This window comes from Pollachius pollachius, assembly GCF_949987615.1.
Source record: "Pollachius pollachius genome assembly, chromosome: 7".
Taxonomy (NCBI): Eukaryota; Metazoa; Chordata; class Actinopteri; order Gadiformes; family Gadidae; genus Pollachius; species Pollachius pollachius.
In genome coordinates this window covers 10,480,141-10,500,460 of record NC_136940.1, presented here as the reverse complement: position 1 = coordinate 10,500,460, position 20,320 = coordinate 10,480,141, and the positions used below count along the sequence as shown (strand labels likewise).

Genomic DNA, 20,320 nt, shown 5'->3' with positions numbered 1-20,320 from the left:
AACATGCATGCACACTCATCCAGGGTGCCTCGGCTTTGGAACGACCTGCCCGGGGAGTTAAGGCTTGCTGAATCAGTAACCCTCTTTTAAATCACTTCTTAAAACACATTTTTATAGACTTGCTTTTACGTGATGCCGTCTTTTTTTTCTCTTCCTAAATATCTTATTTCAAAGCACTTAAATGTTTTATGTCAAAGCACTTTGTAAACCATTGTTTTTAAAGGTGCTATATAAATAAAGATATTATTATTAGGTGAGTGCTGCATGCAGCGCTCAGCTATTGTTCTTAATAAGTTTTATTCTTTCTTTCTTTCTTATTCTCTACAAACTTTGAGACCTATCTCCTTCCTCAATTTTTCACCTAGAGACTCCATTCAAATTTTAACATATTCAGAATAGCTTGGAATCGCGAGCTTCTTTTCAGATTTTTAAAATGTTTTATACTTTTATGATATCCTGCTTTTAAAATACTATCTTTTTTAACATGGGAGTCAATGGAAGGACAGTGGAGCCGTCCTCTTGTACTTCAACTGTTTAAGACGTAACTAAATCATTTTTCAACCGTTTATGTTCGTTCAAACCATTTCAAATTCATTTAAACTTTCTTCAGAATCACAGTTTTAGTTTCGTACCGGCTTCGTTTTCAGTTGGTCTCGTTGATTTACGTTGACGCTGGAGCGTGAGGACGTTCAGCAGTGTTGCCAGAATGGGCAGTTGTTCCCGCCAGATTGGGCTACTTTTGGTGGACGTTCAGGCATTGTTGCCAGATTGGGGTGTTTTTCCCACTCTATTGGGCTGCTTTTAATCACGCACCGGCTCGATATTCTCTTAAACACACACACACACACACACACACACACACACACACACACACACACACACACACACACACACACACACACACACACACACACACACACACACACAAACACCGCAGCAGTGCAGGGCAATACATTTGACCTTTCAGATTCTTCAGTTCAATTCATTGGGCGTTTTTTCCGCTGGATTGGGCTACTTTTGGAGGACGTTCAGGCAGTGTTGCCAGATTGGGCTGTTTTCCCCGCTCTATTGGGCTACTTTCAATCACACACTGGCTCGCTATTCTCTTAAAGAGACACACACACACACACACACCAGCAGTGCAGGGCAATACATTTGACCTTTTACATTTCTGCATTTTTAGCAATGCTTTGTGCTTTTCATTCAGCTGTTACTTTATTTGTTTCCAACCATTTACATTTCCTTAAATGGTGTGCATGTTTACATTGTTTACTCCATTTAGACTTTTGAACTTTTGTTCAAATCCCTTCACTAGATTTAAGCCATTAAACGTTTCTTTATGTCTTAATCTATGTGGCTTTATTAAAAAATATTTTCAACCTCACTTTGCACTACAGCACTCACCGCATTTTCTGCAGGAAATGCATTTTCTAGTTATTATTATATTATATATAATTATTATTATTATTATGTATAGATGACGTACAAATAAAAATATTCCCAATGATTCCACATCTTAAGAGCATAGGGAGTGACACTGTGTGCACGTGCTTGTGTTGTGTTCAGACGGTACAACGAGACATTGACGACATCCAGGGGGACATCCTGCGTATCAAGGACATGATTTTGATGGAGGTCGAGGGCATGGCAGATGCTGACAAAGCCCAGTTCCTACGCAGTGATATCGGGGGAATCACCCAAAGACTGAGTGTTCTGGATTCCAGCCTCTCAGCTTACCTGCAGAGGTACAATGACACGCACAAATGCTCTCACATACACATCACAATTAACATAAGCCATTCCTAGAACAATGCAAAATACCATACAAAGCTCTAAATATGTCAGCAGGTAGCAGATTTAGAATTCGAGTACACTAACAATCCACACCTCCCTAATGTTATTTTTCTAAACTGTACTTTATTCTTTCATTTCTCAAACTCAGACTGCGGGCCCTCAGGAACCTGCTGGAGAGCGTGTCACACGGTGAAGACATAGTGAAAGTGCATGAGGCCAGGCTGACAGAGAAGGATACCACTTCCCTCTCACCCAGAGAGGTAGAGGACTACATAATGTACCTCAAGGTAATGCTCTATGTTCATCATTGATTCTTATCATCCAATGGCTTTTAAAGTATTTGATGAGGATTCTGTTACAAGTCATGCCTACTGCGCACATGACAGGGTGTGGCGTGGGAGTACAAAGACATCTAATTGACGTCATCTAACATCATTTTGTTTTGTTTATCTGGTCCCAAATTAAAGCCCCTAGCTGCTGACTTGTAGTAAAGCATGTAATGAATGTACTAGGAAAACTCCTGATGATATCTTTCCTTGCGGTCCCGAATCACTCAATTCCTTACTCCTCTCCCACTACTCATTGACACATTACCATGTCGTCGGTTGTAGAATATGAAGGTTGAGTTGGACCAGAAGAGGGACGTTTTTGACTCCATGGAGGCAGAGATGGAAAAGACGAACAACTGGAACAGCCAGGTGGGCGACTCCTCCCTCAGGTGTGATATGACCCTGGCTACATACAGCGAGCTGGTGGGCCAGTTGACAAACCGCTGGAGACGCATCCATACCCAGATTGACTGCAGGTGTGTTCTCAGCCCCTAGACACATACACAAATACAAGATCGCACACACTTTTGCATGATTGCATGAACTATGAAGCGGTCTTGTGCATGTGTTTGACCTTGTGTTTTTCCTCCTTCAGAATGAAGGATCTGGAGTTCTACGTTCCCCAGCTGCAGCAGTACAAGAAAGACAGCACATCCCTTGATGAGTGGATCAACTCCACACAGAAACGCCAGAAGGCCCTGCAGTCCACGAAGATAGAGGACCTCGAAACTGTCATCCTACACATCAGCCAACAGAAGGTCTTTCACCTGCTCACTTTATGGTCCAAGACGTTGGTGTTAATCATAAGAAATGCAACATGACCTAACGGAACTTCATTTCCGTTTCCCAGGCACTGAACTCTGAGATCAAGGAGAAGAGAAGGACATTAGATAGTGTGTTGACCGAGTCTGGGGACTGTGTGAGCTCCATCAAGGTAATAAAGAGACATCACAGATACACTGAAAATCCATTTGGAACTCTATTCTGTTCATTTTATTATTGTTTTCAATGTAAACTTTTGTTTATTAGGACTACGAATCAGACCTTGCCGCATACGGATCTGGATTAGAGACTCTTCTCAACATCCCCATCAAGAGGACCATACTGACGTCTCCATCTACAGAGCTTAATCAAGAGGTAGTCTCACACATCAGACTTTAGGCAAGGCAAAGCAACTTTATTTATATAGCACTTTTCATACACAAGGCAGACTCAAAGTGCTTCACATATAAACATTGTCATACAATAAAATAAAATAATAGATAAGTAAAAGAAAACATATGCAAAGAAATGAGTAAAATAGAAAGTGCAATGTATTTAAGATCAGATCAACAGTCTCTCTGGTACCCACGTCCGGACTCCAACCCAACCTAAAGGAATATGGTACCCACGTCGGGACTCCAACCCGACCTAAAGGAACTTGGTCCTTTCTCTGGGACTCCAACCCGGATTCTAGTCAATTTCTATTCTAGGACTCTAGTTCTATTCTAGGACTCTATGCTAGGACTCTAACCCAGATTCTAGGACTCTAACCCAGACACACGTCGGGAATCTAACCACAAACCAAAGGCCTTATTCTGGGACTTCAACCCAGACAGACGTCGGGACTCTAACCCAGACAGAACTCAGGCCTTTCTCTGGGACTCCAACCCGACCTAAAGGAACTTGGTCCTTTCTCTGGGACTCCAACCCGACCTAAAGGAACTTTGTCCTTTCTCTGGGACTCCAACCCTGATTCTAGGACTCTAACCCAGACAGAACTTGGGTCTCAAACCCTTATCCTTTCTGTCTGGTATCAGATCATGTATCTTTCTGGTAAAAATAAAAAATAAAGGGAAAGTTAAAAATTTAAGATTTAGCAGAAAGCTAAAGCAAACATAAAAGTCTTCAGTCTTGTTTTAAAGGTGCTCAGAGTTGGGGCAAGTCTTAAATTCTCAGGGAATTTATTCCAGCTATTTGTTGTAGTAACTAAATCTTGCTTTCCCATGTTTCGTGTTTACTCTGGGGATAATTAACAGATTGGTCTCAGAAGGTCTTAGTGGTCTAGAAGGCTTATGTAGTGGAAGCATATCAGTTAAATATTTTGGGCCTAAGCCATGTAGGGATTTATAGGTTAGCAAAATGATTTTAAAATCCATTCTCTGACCTACAGAAAGCCAATGTAACGATTTAAGAATAGGTGTAATATGTTCAAATTTTTTGGTCTTTGTTAGAACCCTAGCAGCAGCATTCTGAACAAGCTGAAGCTTCCTCAGAGTTTGCTTTGGGAGACCTGTAAGGAGACCATTGCAGTAATCAAGCTTACTAGTGATAAAGGCATGTACAAGATTTTGTAAGTCTTCGGTGGTCATAAGCCCTCTAAGTCTTGCTACATTTTTAAGGTGATAATATGAAGATTTTGTAACTGATTTGATGTGACTGTCGAAATGTAAATCTGAATCCATGATAACCCCTAGATTTCTGGCTTTGATTAAGGTTTTCAGGGACAGAGAGTGAAGGTGTTGGGTTACTTTAAGCCTTTCCGTTTTAGCACCAAATACAATTATCTCAGTTTTTTCCTCATTTAGTTGAAGGAAATTTCGGCACATCCAGTCTTTCACTTGCTCAATGCACTGGCGCAGCAGATCTATGGGCCGATAGTCATTTGGTGATAGCGATACATAGATTTGTGTGTCATCAGCATAGCAATGATGGTCAACATTGTTATTTTGCATGAATTGCCATAGTGGGAGCATGTAGATGTTGAATAAAGAGGGTCCTAAGATCGGACCTTGTGGGACTCCACATGTCACGTTGGTTGATTCTGATGCAAAGTCGCCAATGGAAACAAAGTACTTCCTATTTTGTAGGTAGGTCCTGAACCAAAAGGCTGCCTGAAAGCCCCACCCAGTTTTCTAACCTGTCCAAAAGTATTGTATGGTCTACAGTGTTGAATGCAGCACTGAGGTCTAGTAGCATTAGTATTGAGGTTTTGCCAGAGTCTGTGTTAAGACGGATGTCGTTTACAACTTTAATAAGGGCGGTCTCAGTGCTGCACAGAGCTCTCAGTCTATGCCCTGAGGGGAGCCACTTTAGATTAATCTAAAGCCTTGGTGAATAGGGCGTTTCACTTTCTTTCGCTTCATCTTTCAACCCATCATGTCGCTGAGGGCAGAGATTAGTAAGCAGGTATTTCAATTCAATTCAAAGCACTTTATTCATCCCCAAGGGTCAATTAAAAGGCACAAAGAGCAGCGTATTCAACCATATACAGAACATCATCAGTGATTTAATTAATAAAAAGTAGCATATAAAAAAGGGGGAAGGGGGATGGGATGAGTGCATCAGTCATCAGTGTACTGAGTACTGTGGTGGAGTCCAGGGATTTGGGGGGTGGGGGGAGGGCTGGGAGTTTAGGAGCAGAACAGCCCTGAGGACAAAGGTCACCTTCCTCCTCTGGGTCCTACAGCCTGGACAGTGGAGTCTGCGCCCTGAGGGGAGCCACTCAAACGATGAAGACATAGGGCCCTATCTTGCATCCGGCACAATTGACTTTCTCACTGGCGCATGTGTCGTTGCTAGTTTGCAACTGGTGCAGAGCATTCTTTTCCCTCCTGCGCCATGCGTCGGTAAATTAGGGAATGATCTTGCGCCCCAAGGGGCGGTTCGGCGAAAGGAGGAGGCGTGTTCTGGCGCAAACGTTCCCTGGTGCTATTTTGCAGTTTCAGAAATCACTTGCGCCACAAACCAGGAAATACCTGGTTTAAAGTCAGTGGCGCGTTGTTCAGATGCTATTTTAAGTGTGCATGCATAATGTTGCTTGTGCACCTCGCGCATACACTTTGCTTCTCTCATCTACCTAGCAACACATTCTTGGTAAATTATTTGGGAAACAACAGCTGATACAGTGGTAATAAGTTGTACTTTTAAATCAATGCATCTGCAAACACCATAGAGCAAACACATATTTTCTTGACACAGACATCGTGTACATGCCCATTACTTTTAGGCTTGATGAGTTTTTGATCGTGAGAAAACATTGTTTTACTGCGAGTGTGTGTTAAAAAGAATGAATTAATGCGGGCGTGCGGGTGTGTATGTGTAAAAGAATTAATGAATGCGAGCGTGCGTGTGCGTCCATCTGTTTAAACACACGCAAACTAAACACGTAACGCATAATACAGTCCATGGCAATCTATATTAACGGGGGGACACATGCATATTAGGAACACAAGTCGATAACGATAATGCATACAATACTGATAAGAAACAATGTTTATAATGTATTGCGTATATCATTAAATAGAACCACAGTTACCGCATTTCATATGTTTGTTAAGTATTGTGTGAATGTGTGAATTAGGCCATATTATTTGGCCATAAACTGAGCCATTTGAAGTTTGAAATTCATGTGCATCTGTCTCATCGGAGACTGCAGACGCACTGTCAAAATATCAACTCGTCAGATTCAAATGCGCTCATGGCTCTTAAAGGGGATGGGAGCTGGCACTCTCATTGGTTTATTGCACGTTACGTCCAAACCACACCTACGGGTAATTAGGCTACTTCAGACCAACCCTTTTTAGATTTGCGCCGGGCGCATGAGTAATTTTTGTGCCGGTAAAATAGCAACATCGCCATAGATCCGCCCACAAAGCTACTTGCGCTTGGCGCTTCTCACGCATTTCAGACCGTTAAAATAGGGCCCATAACATGCAATGGATCATGAAGGATCCTACAGGCAATCTTCAAGGTCTGCTGATCGCATAGTGTAAACAGAGCTCTCAGGGGGTGTCCAATAGTTCATGAGCAGACTTTAGCAGTTTGATGTAAGCAGTTTTCTATTTTGAAGACTAATAGAGTAAAATCAACAAGTAAATGAAAAGGTTATGACACTTCCAATGAATGAGTAGCAAAATGTAGTTAGAATGTCCTTGTATACTCTAAGCACTGAATATTTATGCACTGAAATAACGTACCTGAATTTTTTGCCTCTGAATTTAACTTAATCATTTTCAGCTTTATTTTTCAATGTTAAAATATTCAAAATTAAATATTCAACGTTAAAAAAATCTACTTAAATATTTTCAACGTCGACAAATTCAACATGCCAAAGCCAGCTGCAAAATTCAATGCATGAAATTCAGCGTTAACATCGGGTCACCCAAGGAAGGGCAATCGATCCTAGATGTTAGATTGCGGTCAATCAAGGAGAGCGAGTGTTACACAGAATACTGCGACCCACCGAATAGTGTGACCCCAGGGGGCACTGTTTCACATTTTCTGCAACATGCACGAGTTTGAAGCGTAGACAGGCATGAAGTCATTCACGTGCGGAAACATGCAGCAGGCTCGTTCGGCTCCCAAACGGCTCTTCATATTACCTCTTATACCTTTTATAATTCAGCAAAATGTAGCCTTATGATTTGTATGTGTAGGCCTATATATCACTTAAATTATTCAATGCATCCTATTATTATTCAAAAGTATAAATTACATTTTCTAATATCAACAAATTGATGTAGCTGTTTGTTTTCGTTGCATATGAGTGCAACGCGCATTCCCGCCCCTCGCTGCTTGCTTAAGGGTATGATCCTTTTCTATCCCCACTTTATTGGTTGCATGCATGCAGGTGACAGTCAGTCAATGCACACACGCACGGATTACCCGTAGCGCGGAGATCTTCATATTCATCATTCTGCCTAGGCAAACTTTTTATGTATATATATATATATATATATATATATATATATATATATATATTAGTGCTGTCAGTTTAACGCGTTATTAACGGCGTTAACGCAAACCAATTTTAACGGCGTTAATTTTTTTATCGCGCGATTAACGCTCTTTTGGTTTGGCAAACATTGTCGTTTTTTCACCTGCTGTCTAGCAACAACTAGTCACTTAAGAAAAACTCCAAAACCATACCGGATCTAGTTACACCGGAAACAAAACAACAATCACGCCGCACAAAAACTCCTTAAAAGTGTGTGTGTGTTTGTGTGTCACTCTGTTTGAGCCTGGTACTAGAGTTCAATGTTGTCATTAGCTGTCACCTCTTTCCGACCAATCGCAGTTCAAGGACCACCTGGGCTGTACCACTTCGGAAGGGGCCGCTCAGTTACTCCCCTCTAGACAAAATCGACTTGGTTGCGACGTTGACAGTTTTTGAGTGTTACGGCTGTTGAGTGAGTGAGAGGTTGTGGGCGCACAGCTCAGGCTGTCGGACGGCGCTGCAAGAAACTTTTATAAACGCAATATTGTTATCCCGCAGTAATCAGCCCCATAGCCCCGAAACGTTAACGGCCCACCCCAGCTCTCCCGATTACCACTCCGCCGCCGTGTGTGTGTAGGTGTTATTCGATAGCCTGGTAATGTGTATAGGCCTTCGTACGGTAGGAATATTCATGCTGGTTTAAATAATAAATGTTATAGTATTTCCCACCTTTAATGAGCAAGAGTTTTGTTCGAAAGTTCAGTGATTGAAACAAATAAAAGCCTGGGCTATTGAAGTTTTACGGTAGGCCTACCACTGTCATGCACCTCCCTGATGTCAAGTGGACCGGGTTGAATTCACTGCGGGTCTCTTCTTATATCCATCTTACCAAATATATTTTATTACTGTCCTTCTCAACACTCTGATCTCATTAAAAGGCTAGCAGCACGAAATCAAGGGATATTTAGTATATAAAGAAATGTGCAATTAATCGCGATTAATCGCGAGTTAACTATGACATTGATGCGATTAATCGCAATTAAATATTTTAATCGCTTGACAGCACTAATATATATATATATATATATATATATAAAATAAAATAAACGGCTCACGGTCGGGAGCCGACTCCCATCGTTCACTTAAAAGAGCCGGCTATTTGAACCGGTTCGTTCGCGACCGACCCATCACTATTTGTGACACCGGGTGTATGTTAAGTGGCTGGAGCAAAACGGTTGATATGCCTCTGTGGTTGCATAACAAGAGCGCAACGAGCGTGCAGAGCCAACACTCTTCCGCACCGAGTGACATGATACAGATATGAGGATGACACATTAAAAGCAGGTTGCTGTCGGGCGCTTCTTCCCGAGGCACGCCGTGCTTCCACTGGATCTTCAAGCTACTGCCGCTTCAGTTGCCCAATACCGTTGGCTCTGTGCTCTCGTTCCACAGTGGGCAGTGGGCTTCAGATCGGCCCAGCATCACACCAAACATAGGAAAGGGACCTCGGATCACCCCAAATTGGTGCCCTAATAAATTGGGCTCCTTAATCCACTACAATTACCCTTACGCTCCATGTAAATCCAACCAAGTCACTGCAATCACAAACACACTTCACAAACAGGCATTAATTAGTTCATCGTTTATTTCATACTGCAGTGAAAAAAAATAAAACGGTGTGCATTATAACAAACACATAAATAAAAGATAAGACCCCCCCCACCTCACCTTGATATTAAATGTGCTTAATAAATTAAAAGCACATTAAATTTTTCAGACCGATTCAATGGATAGGGCGTTTAGTAAGGTCCACCACTGTTGCTTCTCTCCCCATAAAAAGCTACAGTGTTTAATGACGTTGATTTACCTTTGAGCATTTCCTATTATAGGCTACTGTGTAAAATGCTGTTTAGAATTAACGTTTTTATCAAGAAAGAAAGAACCAGCGAGTGACGCTCTTATTCCCGCTCTACTTGCTTGACCGCGATCTAGCATCTAGGATCGATTGCCCTTCCTTGGGTCCCCGGATGTTAATACTGAATTTCATACATTGAATTATGCAGGTTACTTTGGCATGTTGATTTTCGAGACGTTGAAAATATTTAAGTTTAATTTTTAAACGTTTAATATTTTATTTAGATTTTTGGTGAAAAATTATTTTTGGAAAATTTAAAAAGTTATGCATAAATATTCATAAATAATCCTTGCTTACATCAAATTATTTTAGTTTCCTAAGCAGATACTGCAGATGATGGCATTTCTTCAGAATATCCTCTGAAGAAATGCCATCAGCAGTATTTGGTAACCCCAAACTCAGCCAGCACTGGTAAAGTGTAGATAAGTATGTAATGGTTTACAAACAATGTGTAAACTGGTGGCTGTAGAAATATACTTCTTTTTTATAGCCTTATAAAATCAACTTCTGAAAGCTTTTTTCACTCATGCTAATTTGTTTCTCTCTTGTAAAATATCTCTGTAACAAATACAACAAACATTTTGTAATCTCTTCTTCAGGCTGTGGAAATGCAAACTCGCTACATGGAGCTGTTCACTCTCTCTGGTGACTACTACACATACCTGGGAGCAATGCAGAAAAATATGGAGGAGCTCAAGGTATCCCAATATGTTAATTGTATTAAAATAATATTCTAACTAAACTCACTTCCAACATGTTTGCTCCAGCACATCAGTGCCCAAATATTGGTCTTTTAATGTTCATTGTTTAAAACATGACATTCCATTGAAGAATATAAACTCCTGTCCTTTATGGGGTTTCGGCAATTTTTTCACACATCTTTGTGTTATGTCTCGCATTAGATTCGTAATACCAGAATTGATCTTCTCGAGGAGGAGCTCCGGCTGCTGAAGGGGTCGATCGAGAGCAACACCACCAAGAACCGGGAGCTGCAGGATGCTCTTGCCCGCTATCAGCTGGAGCTCTCCAATTCCAAGGAGCAGCTGCTGTCGGTGGAGAACGGAAATGAAGACGAGTCGCGGAAAAGGAGGCTGGCAGAGGATCGCTACAACAAGCAAAAGGAAGAATATGAGATTCTGCTGAGAAGAGCGGAGAAGAAGATGACAGATAAGGAGCGTGAGGCTGAGCAGCTGTGTCAGAGGCTGGCCGACGAGTCGGCAAGGGTGAGAGAACTGCAGTTGGAGACATCAAAGGTAAGGGCTGTTTGCATTGCTGAGATGAAAAGCTTAAAGCTCAGCTATGAATCCCAGATCCAGGCCAGTCACGCAGACATTGAGCTTCTCGCCGCCCAGTGGGAGGAGGCTGCAACTGAGCAGAAGCTGCAATGTGATCGCATGGAGGCAGAGAAGAAGGATCTGCAGGAGGAACTGACCAGGCACGGGCTGTCAATCGGCGAGGCCGAGGAGGGCAGGAGGAGGGCAGAGCAGCGGGCTCTAAATCAGCTCTCTGTTATCGCGGAGGAGGGACGCCAGAGGAGAGAACTGGAGGAGCAGCTGGAGTCGCTGATAAGGCAGAGAGAGGCACACGATGTCCGGCACAGGGTGGAGCTGGTTGAACTCAAAAAGACGCTGGAAGAGAAGAGTGCCCAGGTGGCATACGTCACACATAGCCTGTCGGAGGAGACACGTAGGAGAACAACCATAGAGGAAGGCCAGAATGTTTTGGAGGAGACCCTGGCCAAGCTACACATGGAGCTGGCTAGCTCCTCCGTATCTATCGCAGGGTTGAAGGAGTGTGAAGAGGGACTTGAGAGGATGCACTTTGAGATTGAGAGGCAGGTTAGCGAAAGAAGCAGAGCGGAACAGAATGTCATCAGGTTACAGGGCCGCATAAAGGACCTTCAGTCCGTAAGAGACGAGCTGGAGAGCCAGGTAGAGGTGCTAAGGAAGTCCAATCAAGAGGAAGTGAATCAAAGGAAGATGATAGAAACAGAGCTGGAGCAGACCACAATCACAATAAGGGAGTATACCAGTAACCTCAACTTGCTGCTTAAAAGCCAAGAAAAGGCCACCACTGCAGAGAAAAGAGTTGAGGAGGAGATACTAAGGTTGAAAGGTGAACTGGACCAAAGCTTGAGACAAAACAAGACCTCTTCAGAGCACCTGAGCAAGTTTAGTTTTGAACTGATGGCCCTTCAGCAAAACCTTCTTCAAGAGCAGGCAATTGTAAAGGAGGCCAATATTTGCAAGGAGAACCTTTACAAATCTATCGAAGAGAAGAGTGAGGCGTTGAACCAGAACTCTGTTGAGCTTCAGAAGTGGAAGGAGAATACAGAAACCCTGACCAAAGAGAGGATCAGATTGGAGGAGGTGCTGCTAGTCGTAAGCCATGAGAGAGATGAGCTTCTAAGATCCAAACTGGGAAGTGATGAAGAGCTGGTCACTCAAGTCTCTGCCTTGGAGCACCAGTTGCAGAGTAGTAACCGCAGAAGTTTAGACTACAAGCACCTTGTCACAGAACTTTCCACAGAGAGGGAAAAATTCAAGCTGGAGATAGAGAAAACCCAAAAGCAGTCGATTGAGGTACATAGAAACTGTAGTTCTGGACTGCTTTAATCTTTCCAGATAGTCTATTCCGTATTACTAGTAGTGAATGACCGTCGGTCATCCCTTCTTCCGCATGCATGAACACCTGCTGATGTCTGAGTGAATTTTTGGTGAATTATTTGAACACAGAACACACTACCATTATGTGTTTAAATATGATTGCATGCAAACCATTTGCATGTTATCTGTGGCTCTCCCTATCCCCTAGCTGTAATCCTAGCTCACAACCTAAAGTGTATTCCTTGTTTACTGTATACACTATTATCTGCATGTCTTTTTCCTTTTGTTCTGTTTGGAATCATGCTTTTGTTTCTCCATATTAATTTCTCTGTAATTTTACTGGTCCTCGCATGCAAAATGAAAATTTTCAAAGCAACAATCAGCAATTTGAACAATTGTTCAATTGGTTTACTTTACAAAAAAAAAGACTTTGCTTTACAAAAATATGATTCTTAAAATTGATGCCTAGTGGCTTGATTTTACTTTAAAAAAATTGTCGTTCTGTCAAATTGTAGAGTGTGAACTGTAGTTTCTTGTTATAGTCTTGTATAGTTTTTTGCCTATTAGTTGTTTGTTTTTTATTATATCTTGTGAATTATCACACTGTTGTAAATTATACTAGGACGCGATTGGTGATGTGCAAGTTGTTTATGAAAGTGAAATATGAATTGTACATTTGAACTGAATGGATATCCTATGTGTCTGCATTGCCATTAGAAATATTGGCACTATACTTACTAACTTTGGAAAATCATGTAACAACATTTTTATCATACATTTTCAACTTATTTGCTCATCATTATTAGCATTTACTTAAAGTGGCAATCTCAAACGTTTGGTCATGGTTCTCTTTTTGGTTAATACATTTTCCCATAGTTCCCTACAGTGTTTTCATAGACATCCAGTTCATGAGAATACCTGTACTCCAAATACAAGGGCTTTCAATCACCATTTTTCAATCACCTAATAGTGCAATAGATGGTGACTTATTTATATGAAAATCTTAGTTTGCCATTTTAACAAAACCTTTTTGTAAAAAGTGATTTTATAACATACACATACATTTTGAAGTGCATATTAGTTATTTTTGGAATTATTTCAATTCGTTTCTCTATGTACTTAATGTCATTTTACCCTTATTAATGCTGCTATTTCCGTTTCTCCCTTTATTTCCTATTTGCAGACTACGGAGGATCTTGAGCGCATCAAGCTATCTCTGGAATCGGAGTGCCACATCAAACAACGTCTACAGGAAGAGAACGATAGGCTAAAGAATGAATTTAGGTTCTTGAAGGACAAATATGACGGCAAGGAGAGCCAAACAAGACAGTACGACTCTGACAAAGATCGCTTTGAGCAGGAGATAAATGACCTTAAAGGTGAGATACAGAGGCTAAGAAAGGACTCAGAGGTGATTATTTCCAGAAACACAATGGCGACTGAGCTAAAGGCAGTGAGAGAGCCTCCAAACCTTATCTTTGATGGTGTACGCAAGACAGTCACAGCAAAACAGTTACATGATTGTGGTGTGTTGGATGAACTAACATTTAACAAACTGTTGGAAGGGAAAAAGAGGGTCCCGGCTGTGTCTGTTGACAAAAAGGTAATTCTTAAAGGGACTGGACCCATTGCTGGGGTAGTGATTGCAAGTCAGAAAGGTACATTCTCCATGTCTGGGCCCTTAAGTAAAATGTCCCTGAGTGAAGCCAAAAAAGGAAACCTTATTCCTCTGGATTGTGCTGATCTTCTTTTGGATGCCCAAGCTGCCACAGGGCACATGATTGATCCTAGACTGAATCAGAAGTTGACAGTGGAGGAGGCCTGCGACCAAGGATTGGTTGATGAAAACGACCGGCAGAGATTGCTTGCTGCTGAGGCAGCTGCTGTGGGCTACCATGATCCTGGAACAGGGAAACCGCTATCAGCATTCCAAGCAATGAAGAAAGGATTGGTTGACAAAAGCACAGCACTGCGTCTGCTTCAAGCACAGGAGTGTACAGGTGGCATTCTAGATCCCAAGCTTAGTGTATTCCTCCCAAAAGACATTGCCATTGAGCGTGATCTGATCAATGAGGATATTTATCTGGCTTTGAATCAGAGGCCTGAGCTCTACATGGACCCAGACACAGAACTGGGTGCCAGCTATATCTCACTTAAAAGGAGATGCCAAAAAGAGCCAAACACAGGACTACTGCTTCTTCCAGTCTCCAAAAAGCTAGACCCATCCAAACTGGTGTTTGACGGTGTACGCAAACCAGTTACAGCAAAGCAGTTAAATGATTGTGGTGTGTTGGATAAACCAATGTTAGATCAACTGTTGAAAGGGGAAATAAGCGTCCAAGATGTGTCTGTTGACAAAAAGATCATTCTCAAAGGGACTGGACCTATTGCTGGAGTAATTATTGCAAGTGCAAAAGGTACAGTGTCCCTTTCTGGGCCCTTAAGTAAAATGTCTCTGAGTGAAGCCAAAGAAAAAGATCTTCTTCCTCTCGATTGTGCTGATCTTCTTTTGGATGCCCAAGCTGCCACAGGTCACATAATTGATCCCATAGCAAATCAGAAGTTGACAGTGGAGGAGGCCTGCGACCAAGGATTGGTGGATGAAAACGACCGGCAGAGATTGCTTGCTGCTGAGGCAGCTGCTGTTGGCTACCACGATCGTAGTACAGGGAAACCGTTATCAGCATTCCAGGCAATGAAGAAAGGATTGATTGACAACAACACAGCACTGCGTCTGATTCAAGCACAGGAGTCTACAGGTGGTTTTCTAGATCCCATTCTTAGTGTTTTCGTCCCAAAAGACATTGCCTACGAGCGTGATCTGATCAATGAGCAAATGGACAAGGCTTTGGACCAAAGGCCTGCGCTCTACTTGGACCCAACAACAGAGCAAGGTGCCAGCTATAGATCACTTAAAAGAAGATGCAAAACAGAGCCAAACACAGGACTACTGCTCCTTCCTGTCCCTCAAAGGCTAGACCCGTCCAATTTGGTATTTGATGGAGTTCGAAAGCCGGTCACAGCAAAGCAGTTGCTTGATTGTGGTGTGATAGACAAGCCCACATTGAAAGAGCTATGCACGGGAGAGAAAACTGTATCAGAGGTGTCTACCGACAAAGTAGTTAGTCTTAAGGGGAATGGGCCCATTGCCGCTGTGATAGTTGGCAATCAAGTCAAAATGTCCTTGGCAGAGGCCAAAAAGCAAGGTCTTGTTCCACCAGAGAGTGCTTATATGCTACTGGAGGCCCAGGCTGCCACAGGCCACATCATTGATTCTAGAACCAATCAAAATCTGACTGTAGAGGAAGCATGTGACAAAGGGGTGGTAGCAAGGGAAGATAGGGACAGGTTGCTGGCAGCAGAAGCTGCTGCTATTGGCTACTATGATCGTAGAACAGCAAAGCATCTATCAGTGTTTGAAGCCATGAAGAAGGGAATTGTGGACAAGAAAACCGCACTTACTCTGCTTCAGGCGCAAGAATCTGCAGGAGGCATTCTAGACCCTGTGAAGAGTGTTTTCCTCCCCAAGGATACAGCCATAAAACATAAACTTCTTGATGAAGAGCTGAACCACGCTCTAAACCAGCAACCTGAGTATTACATTGACCCAGAAACTGAGATGGGTGTTCCCTATGAAGTTTTGAGGAAAAGGTGCAAGACCGAATCACACACAGGCCTGATACTGCTGCCTATTTCTGAAAAGCAAGACCCAAGCTTAATCATCTTTGATGGTGTCCGCAAGCCAGTCAACGCACAGCAGCTGCTTGATTGTGGCGTTCTGGACAAGCCAACATTTAAAGAATTAGTAAAAGGAGCTAAAACTGTACCACAAGTTTCTCTGATCAACAGAGACAGTCTCAAAGGCACTGGATGCATTAGTGGGGTAATCGCTGGAAAGGTAGGCAAAATGTCCTTTGATGATGCCAAGAAACAAGGTCTACTTTCAAAAGAGAGCGCTAATCTGTTATTAGAGGCTCAAGCAGCCACAGGCCACATTATTGATCCTAGAAGCAATCACAGTCTGACTGTGGAAGAAGCATGTGATAAAGGGGTGGTGGCTAGGGAAGATAGAGAACGGTTGTTAGCAGCAGAAGCTGCTGCTATTGGCTACAATGATCGTAGCACGTCAAGGCCTCTGTCAGTATTTGACGCCATAAAGAAGGGACTTGTGGACATGAAAACTGCACTAACACTGCTTCAGGCCCAAGAATCAGCTGGAGGCATTCTAGACCCTGTGAAAAGTGTGTTCCTCCCCAAAGATACAGCCATAAAACATAACCTTCTTAATGAAGAGCTGAAACACGCTCTAAACCAGCAGCCTGAGTGTTACATTGACCCAGAAACTGAGAAGGGTGTTACCTATGAGTCTTTGAAGAGACGATGCAAGACCGAATCTCACACAGGCCTGATACTGCTGCCTATTTCCGGAAAGCAAGACCCAAACAAACTCATCTTTGATGGTGTCCGCAAGCCAGTCACTGCACAGCAATTGCTTGATTGCGGTGTGTTAGACAAGCCCACATTTAATCAGCTATTGACGAAGGAGAAGACTATTCCAGACGTATCCAAAGACAAAAAGATTAGTCTTAAGGGTACTGGGGCCATAGCTGCTGTGATAGCTGGAGATCACGGCAAAATTTCATTTGCAGAGGCCAAGAAGCAAGGACTTATTCCAACCGATAGTGCTAATAAGCTATTGGAGGCGCAGGCTGCAACAGGCCACATCATTGATCCTGAAACAAATACAAAACTGACTGTAGAGGAAGCATGTGTCAAAGGGGTGGTGGCTAAGGAAGATAGAGAACGGTTGTTAGCGGCAGAATCTGCTGCAATTGGTTACACTGATCGGACAACCGCCAAGCCTCTTTCAGTGTTTGAAGCCCTGAATAAGGGAATTGTGGACAAGAAAACCGCCCTTACTCTGCTTCAGGCTCAAGAATCTGCAGGAGGCATTCTAGACCCGGTGAACAGTGTCTTCCTACCCAAAGATACCGCAATAAAAGGCAAACTTATTGATGAAGAGCTGAAACGCTGTCTAAAACAGCAGCCAGAGTGTTACATAGACCCAGACACTGAGAAGGATGTTACATATGAGTCATTGAAGAGAAGGTGCAAGACTGAATATGACACAGGTCTGCTACTTTTGCCCATTTCTGGAAAACAAGACCCAAACAAACTCATCTTTGACGGTGTCCGCAAGCCGGTCACCGCACAGCAATTGCTTGATTGTGGTGTGTTAGACAAGCCCACATTTAATCAGCTATTGACGAAGGAGAAGACTATTCCAGAACTATCCAAAGACAAAAAGATTAGTCTTAAGGGTACTGGGGCCATAGCTGCTGTGATAGCTGGAGATCACGGCAAAATTTCATTTGCAGAGGCCAAGAAGCAAGGACTTATTCCAACCGATAGTGCTAATAAGCTATTGGAGGCGCAGGCTGCAACAGGCCACATCATTGATCCTGAAACAAATACAAAACTGACTGTAGAGGAAGCATGTGTCAAAGGGGTGGTGGCTAAGGAAGATAGAGAACGGTTGTTAGCGGCAGAATCTGCTGCAATTGGTTACACTGATCGGACAACCGCCAAGCCTCTTTCAGTGTTTGAAGCCCTGAATAAGGGAATTGTGGACAAGAAAACCGCCCTTACTCTGCTTCAGGCTCAAGAATCTGCAGGAGGCATTCTAGACCCGGTGAACAGTGTCTTCCTACCCAAAGATACCGCAATAAAAGGCAAACTTATTGATGAAGAGCTGAAACGCTGTCTAAAACAGCAGCCAGAGTGTTACATAGACCCAGACACTGAGAAGGATGTTACATATGAGTCATTGAAGAGAAGGTGCAAGACTGAATATGACACAGGTCTGCTACTTTTGCCCATTTCTGGAAAACAAGACCCAAACAAACTCATCTTTGACGGTGTCCGCAAGCCGGTCACCGCACAGCAATTGCTTGATTGTGGTGTGTTAGACAAGCCCACATTTAATCAGCTATTGACGAAGGAGAAGACTATTCCAGACGTATCCAAAGACAAAAAGATTAGTCTTAAGGGTACTGGGGCCATAGCTGCTGTGATAGCTGGAGATCACGGCAAAATTTCATTTGCAGAAGCCAAGAAGCAAGGACTTATTCCAACCGATAGTGCTAATAAGCTATTGGAGGCGCAGGCTGCAACAGGCCACATCATTGATCCTGAAACCAATAAGAAACTGACTGTAGAGGAAGCATGTGTCAAAGGGGTGGTGGCTAAGGAAGATAGAGAACGGTTGTTAGCGGCAGAATCTGCTGCAATTGGTTACACTGATCGGACAACCGCCAAGCCTCTTTCAGTGTTTGAAGCCCTGAATAAGGGAATTGTGGACAAGAAAACCGCCCTTACTCTGCTTCAGGCTCAAGAATCTGCAGGAGGCATTCTAGACCCAGTGAACAGTGTTTTCCTACCCAAAGATACCGCAATAAAAGGCAAACTTATTGATGAAGAGCTGAAACGCTGTCTAAAACAGCAGCCAGAGTGTTACATAGACCCAGACACTGAGAAGGATGTTACATATGAGTCATTGAAGAGAAGGTGCAAGACTGAATATGACACAGGTCTGCTACTTTTGCCTATTTCTGGAAAACAAGACCCAAACAAACTCATCTTTGACGGTGTCCGCAAGCCGGTCACCGCACAGCAATTGCTTGATTGTGGTGTGTTAGACAAGCCCACATTTAATCAGCTATTGACGAAGGAGAAAACTATTCCAGACATAACTAAAGACAAAAAGATCAGTCTAAAGGGTACCGGGGCTATTGCTGCTGTGATTGCTGGAGATCACGGCAAAATGTCATTTGCAGAAGCCAAGAAGCAAGGACTTATTTCAACCGATAGTGCTAATAAGCTTTTGGAGTCCCAGGCTGCCACAGGCCACATCATTGATCCGGAAACCAATAGGAAACTGACTGTAGAGGAAGCATGTGACCAAGGGTTGGTGGCTAAGGAAGATAAAGAATGGTTATTAGCGGCAGAATCTGCTGCAATTGGATACACAGATCGGACCACAGCCAAGCCCCTTTCAGTGTTTGAAGCCCTGAATAAGGGAATTGTGGACAAGAAAACCGCCCTTACTCTGCTTCAGGCTCAAGAATCTGTAGGAGGCATTCTAGACCCCGTGAACAGTGTTTTCCTACCCAAAGATACAGCAATAAAAGGCAAACTTATTGATGAAGAGCTGAAACGCTGTCTAAAACAGCAGCCAGAGTGTTACATAGACCCAGACACTGAGAAGGATGTTACATATGAGTCATTGAAGAGAAGGTGCAAGACTGAATATGACACAGGTCTGCTACTTTTGCCTATTTTTGGAAAGCAAGACCCAAACAAACTCATATTTTACGGTGTCCGCAAGCCGGTCACCGCACAGCAATTGCTTGATTGTGGTGTGTTAGACAAGCCCACATTTAATCAGCTATTGACGAAGGAGAAGACTATTCCAGACGTATCCAAAGACAAAAAGATTAGTCTTAAGGGTACTGGGGCCATAGCTGCTGTGATAGCTGGAGATCACGGCAAAATTTCATTTGCAGAAGCCAAGAAGCAAGGACTTATTCCAACCGATAGTGCTAATAAGCTATTGGAGGCGCAGGCTGCAACAGGCCACATCATTGATCCTGAAACAAATACAAAACTGACTGTAGAGGAAGCATGTGTCAAAGGGGTGGTGGCTAAGGAAGATAGAGAATGGTTGTTAGCGGCAGAATCTGCTGCAATTGGTTACACTAATCGGACAACCGCCAAGCCTCTTTCAGTGTTTGAAGCCCTGAATAAGGGAATTGTGGACAAGAAAACCGCCCTTACTCTGCTTCAGGCTCAAGAATCTGCAGGAGGCATTCTAGACCCAGTGAACAGTGTTTTCCTACCCAAAGATACCGCAATAAAAGGCAAACTTATTGATGAAGAGCTGAAACGCTGTCTAAAACAGCAGCCAGAGTGTTACATA

General features: G+C 42.9%; 2 protein-coding genes across 2 annotated transcripts in view; both read left to right on the top strand.

Annotated features, from left to right (window-relative positions):
* Positions 1 to 2,210, top strand: part of LOC307077857 (desmoplakin-A-like) — a gene marked incomplete at both ends in the record, with an annotated part of 16,136 nt that extends 13,926 nt beyond the window's left edge. Inside the window, 3 exons of the mRNA XM_079739335.1 lie at positions 1,567 to 1,745; positions 1,943 to 2,081; positions 2,181 to 2,210. Coding sequence (XP_079595461.1) covers positions 1,567 to 1,745; positions 1,943 to 2,081; positions 2,181 to 2,210 — 348 coding nt within the window. The remainder of the gene's footprint in view (positions 1 to 1,566; positions 1,746 to 1,942; positions 2,082 to 2,180) is intronic.
* Positions 2,211 to 10,359: 8,149 nt separating this feature from the next.
* Positions 10,360 to 20,216, top strand: LOC307077856 (plectin-like; the record flags this gene model as incomplete). The annotated part of the gene is made up of 4 exons (XM_079739334.1): positions 10,360 to 10,434; positions 10,639 to 10,989; positions 13,526 to 19,308; positions 20,189 to 20,216. The coding sequence occupies 4 exons, from the start codon at positions 10,360 to 10,362 to the stop codon at positions 20,214 to 20,216; spliced, it is 6,237 nt and encodes a 2,078-aa protein (XP_079595460.1).
* Positions 20,217 to 20,320: the final 104 nt, after the last annotated feature.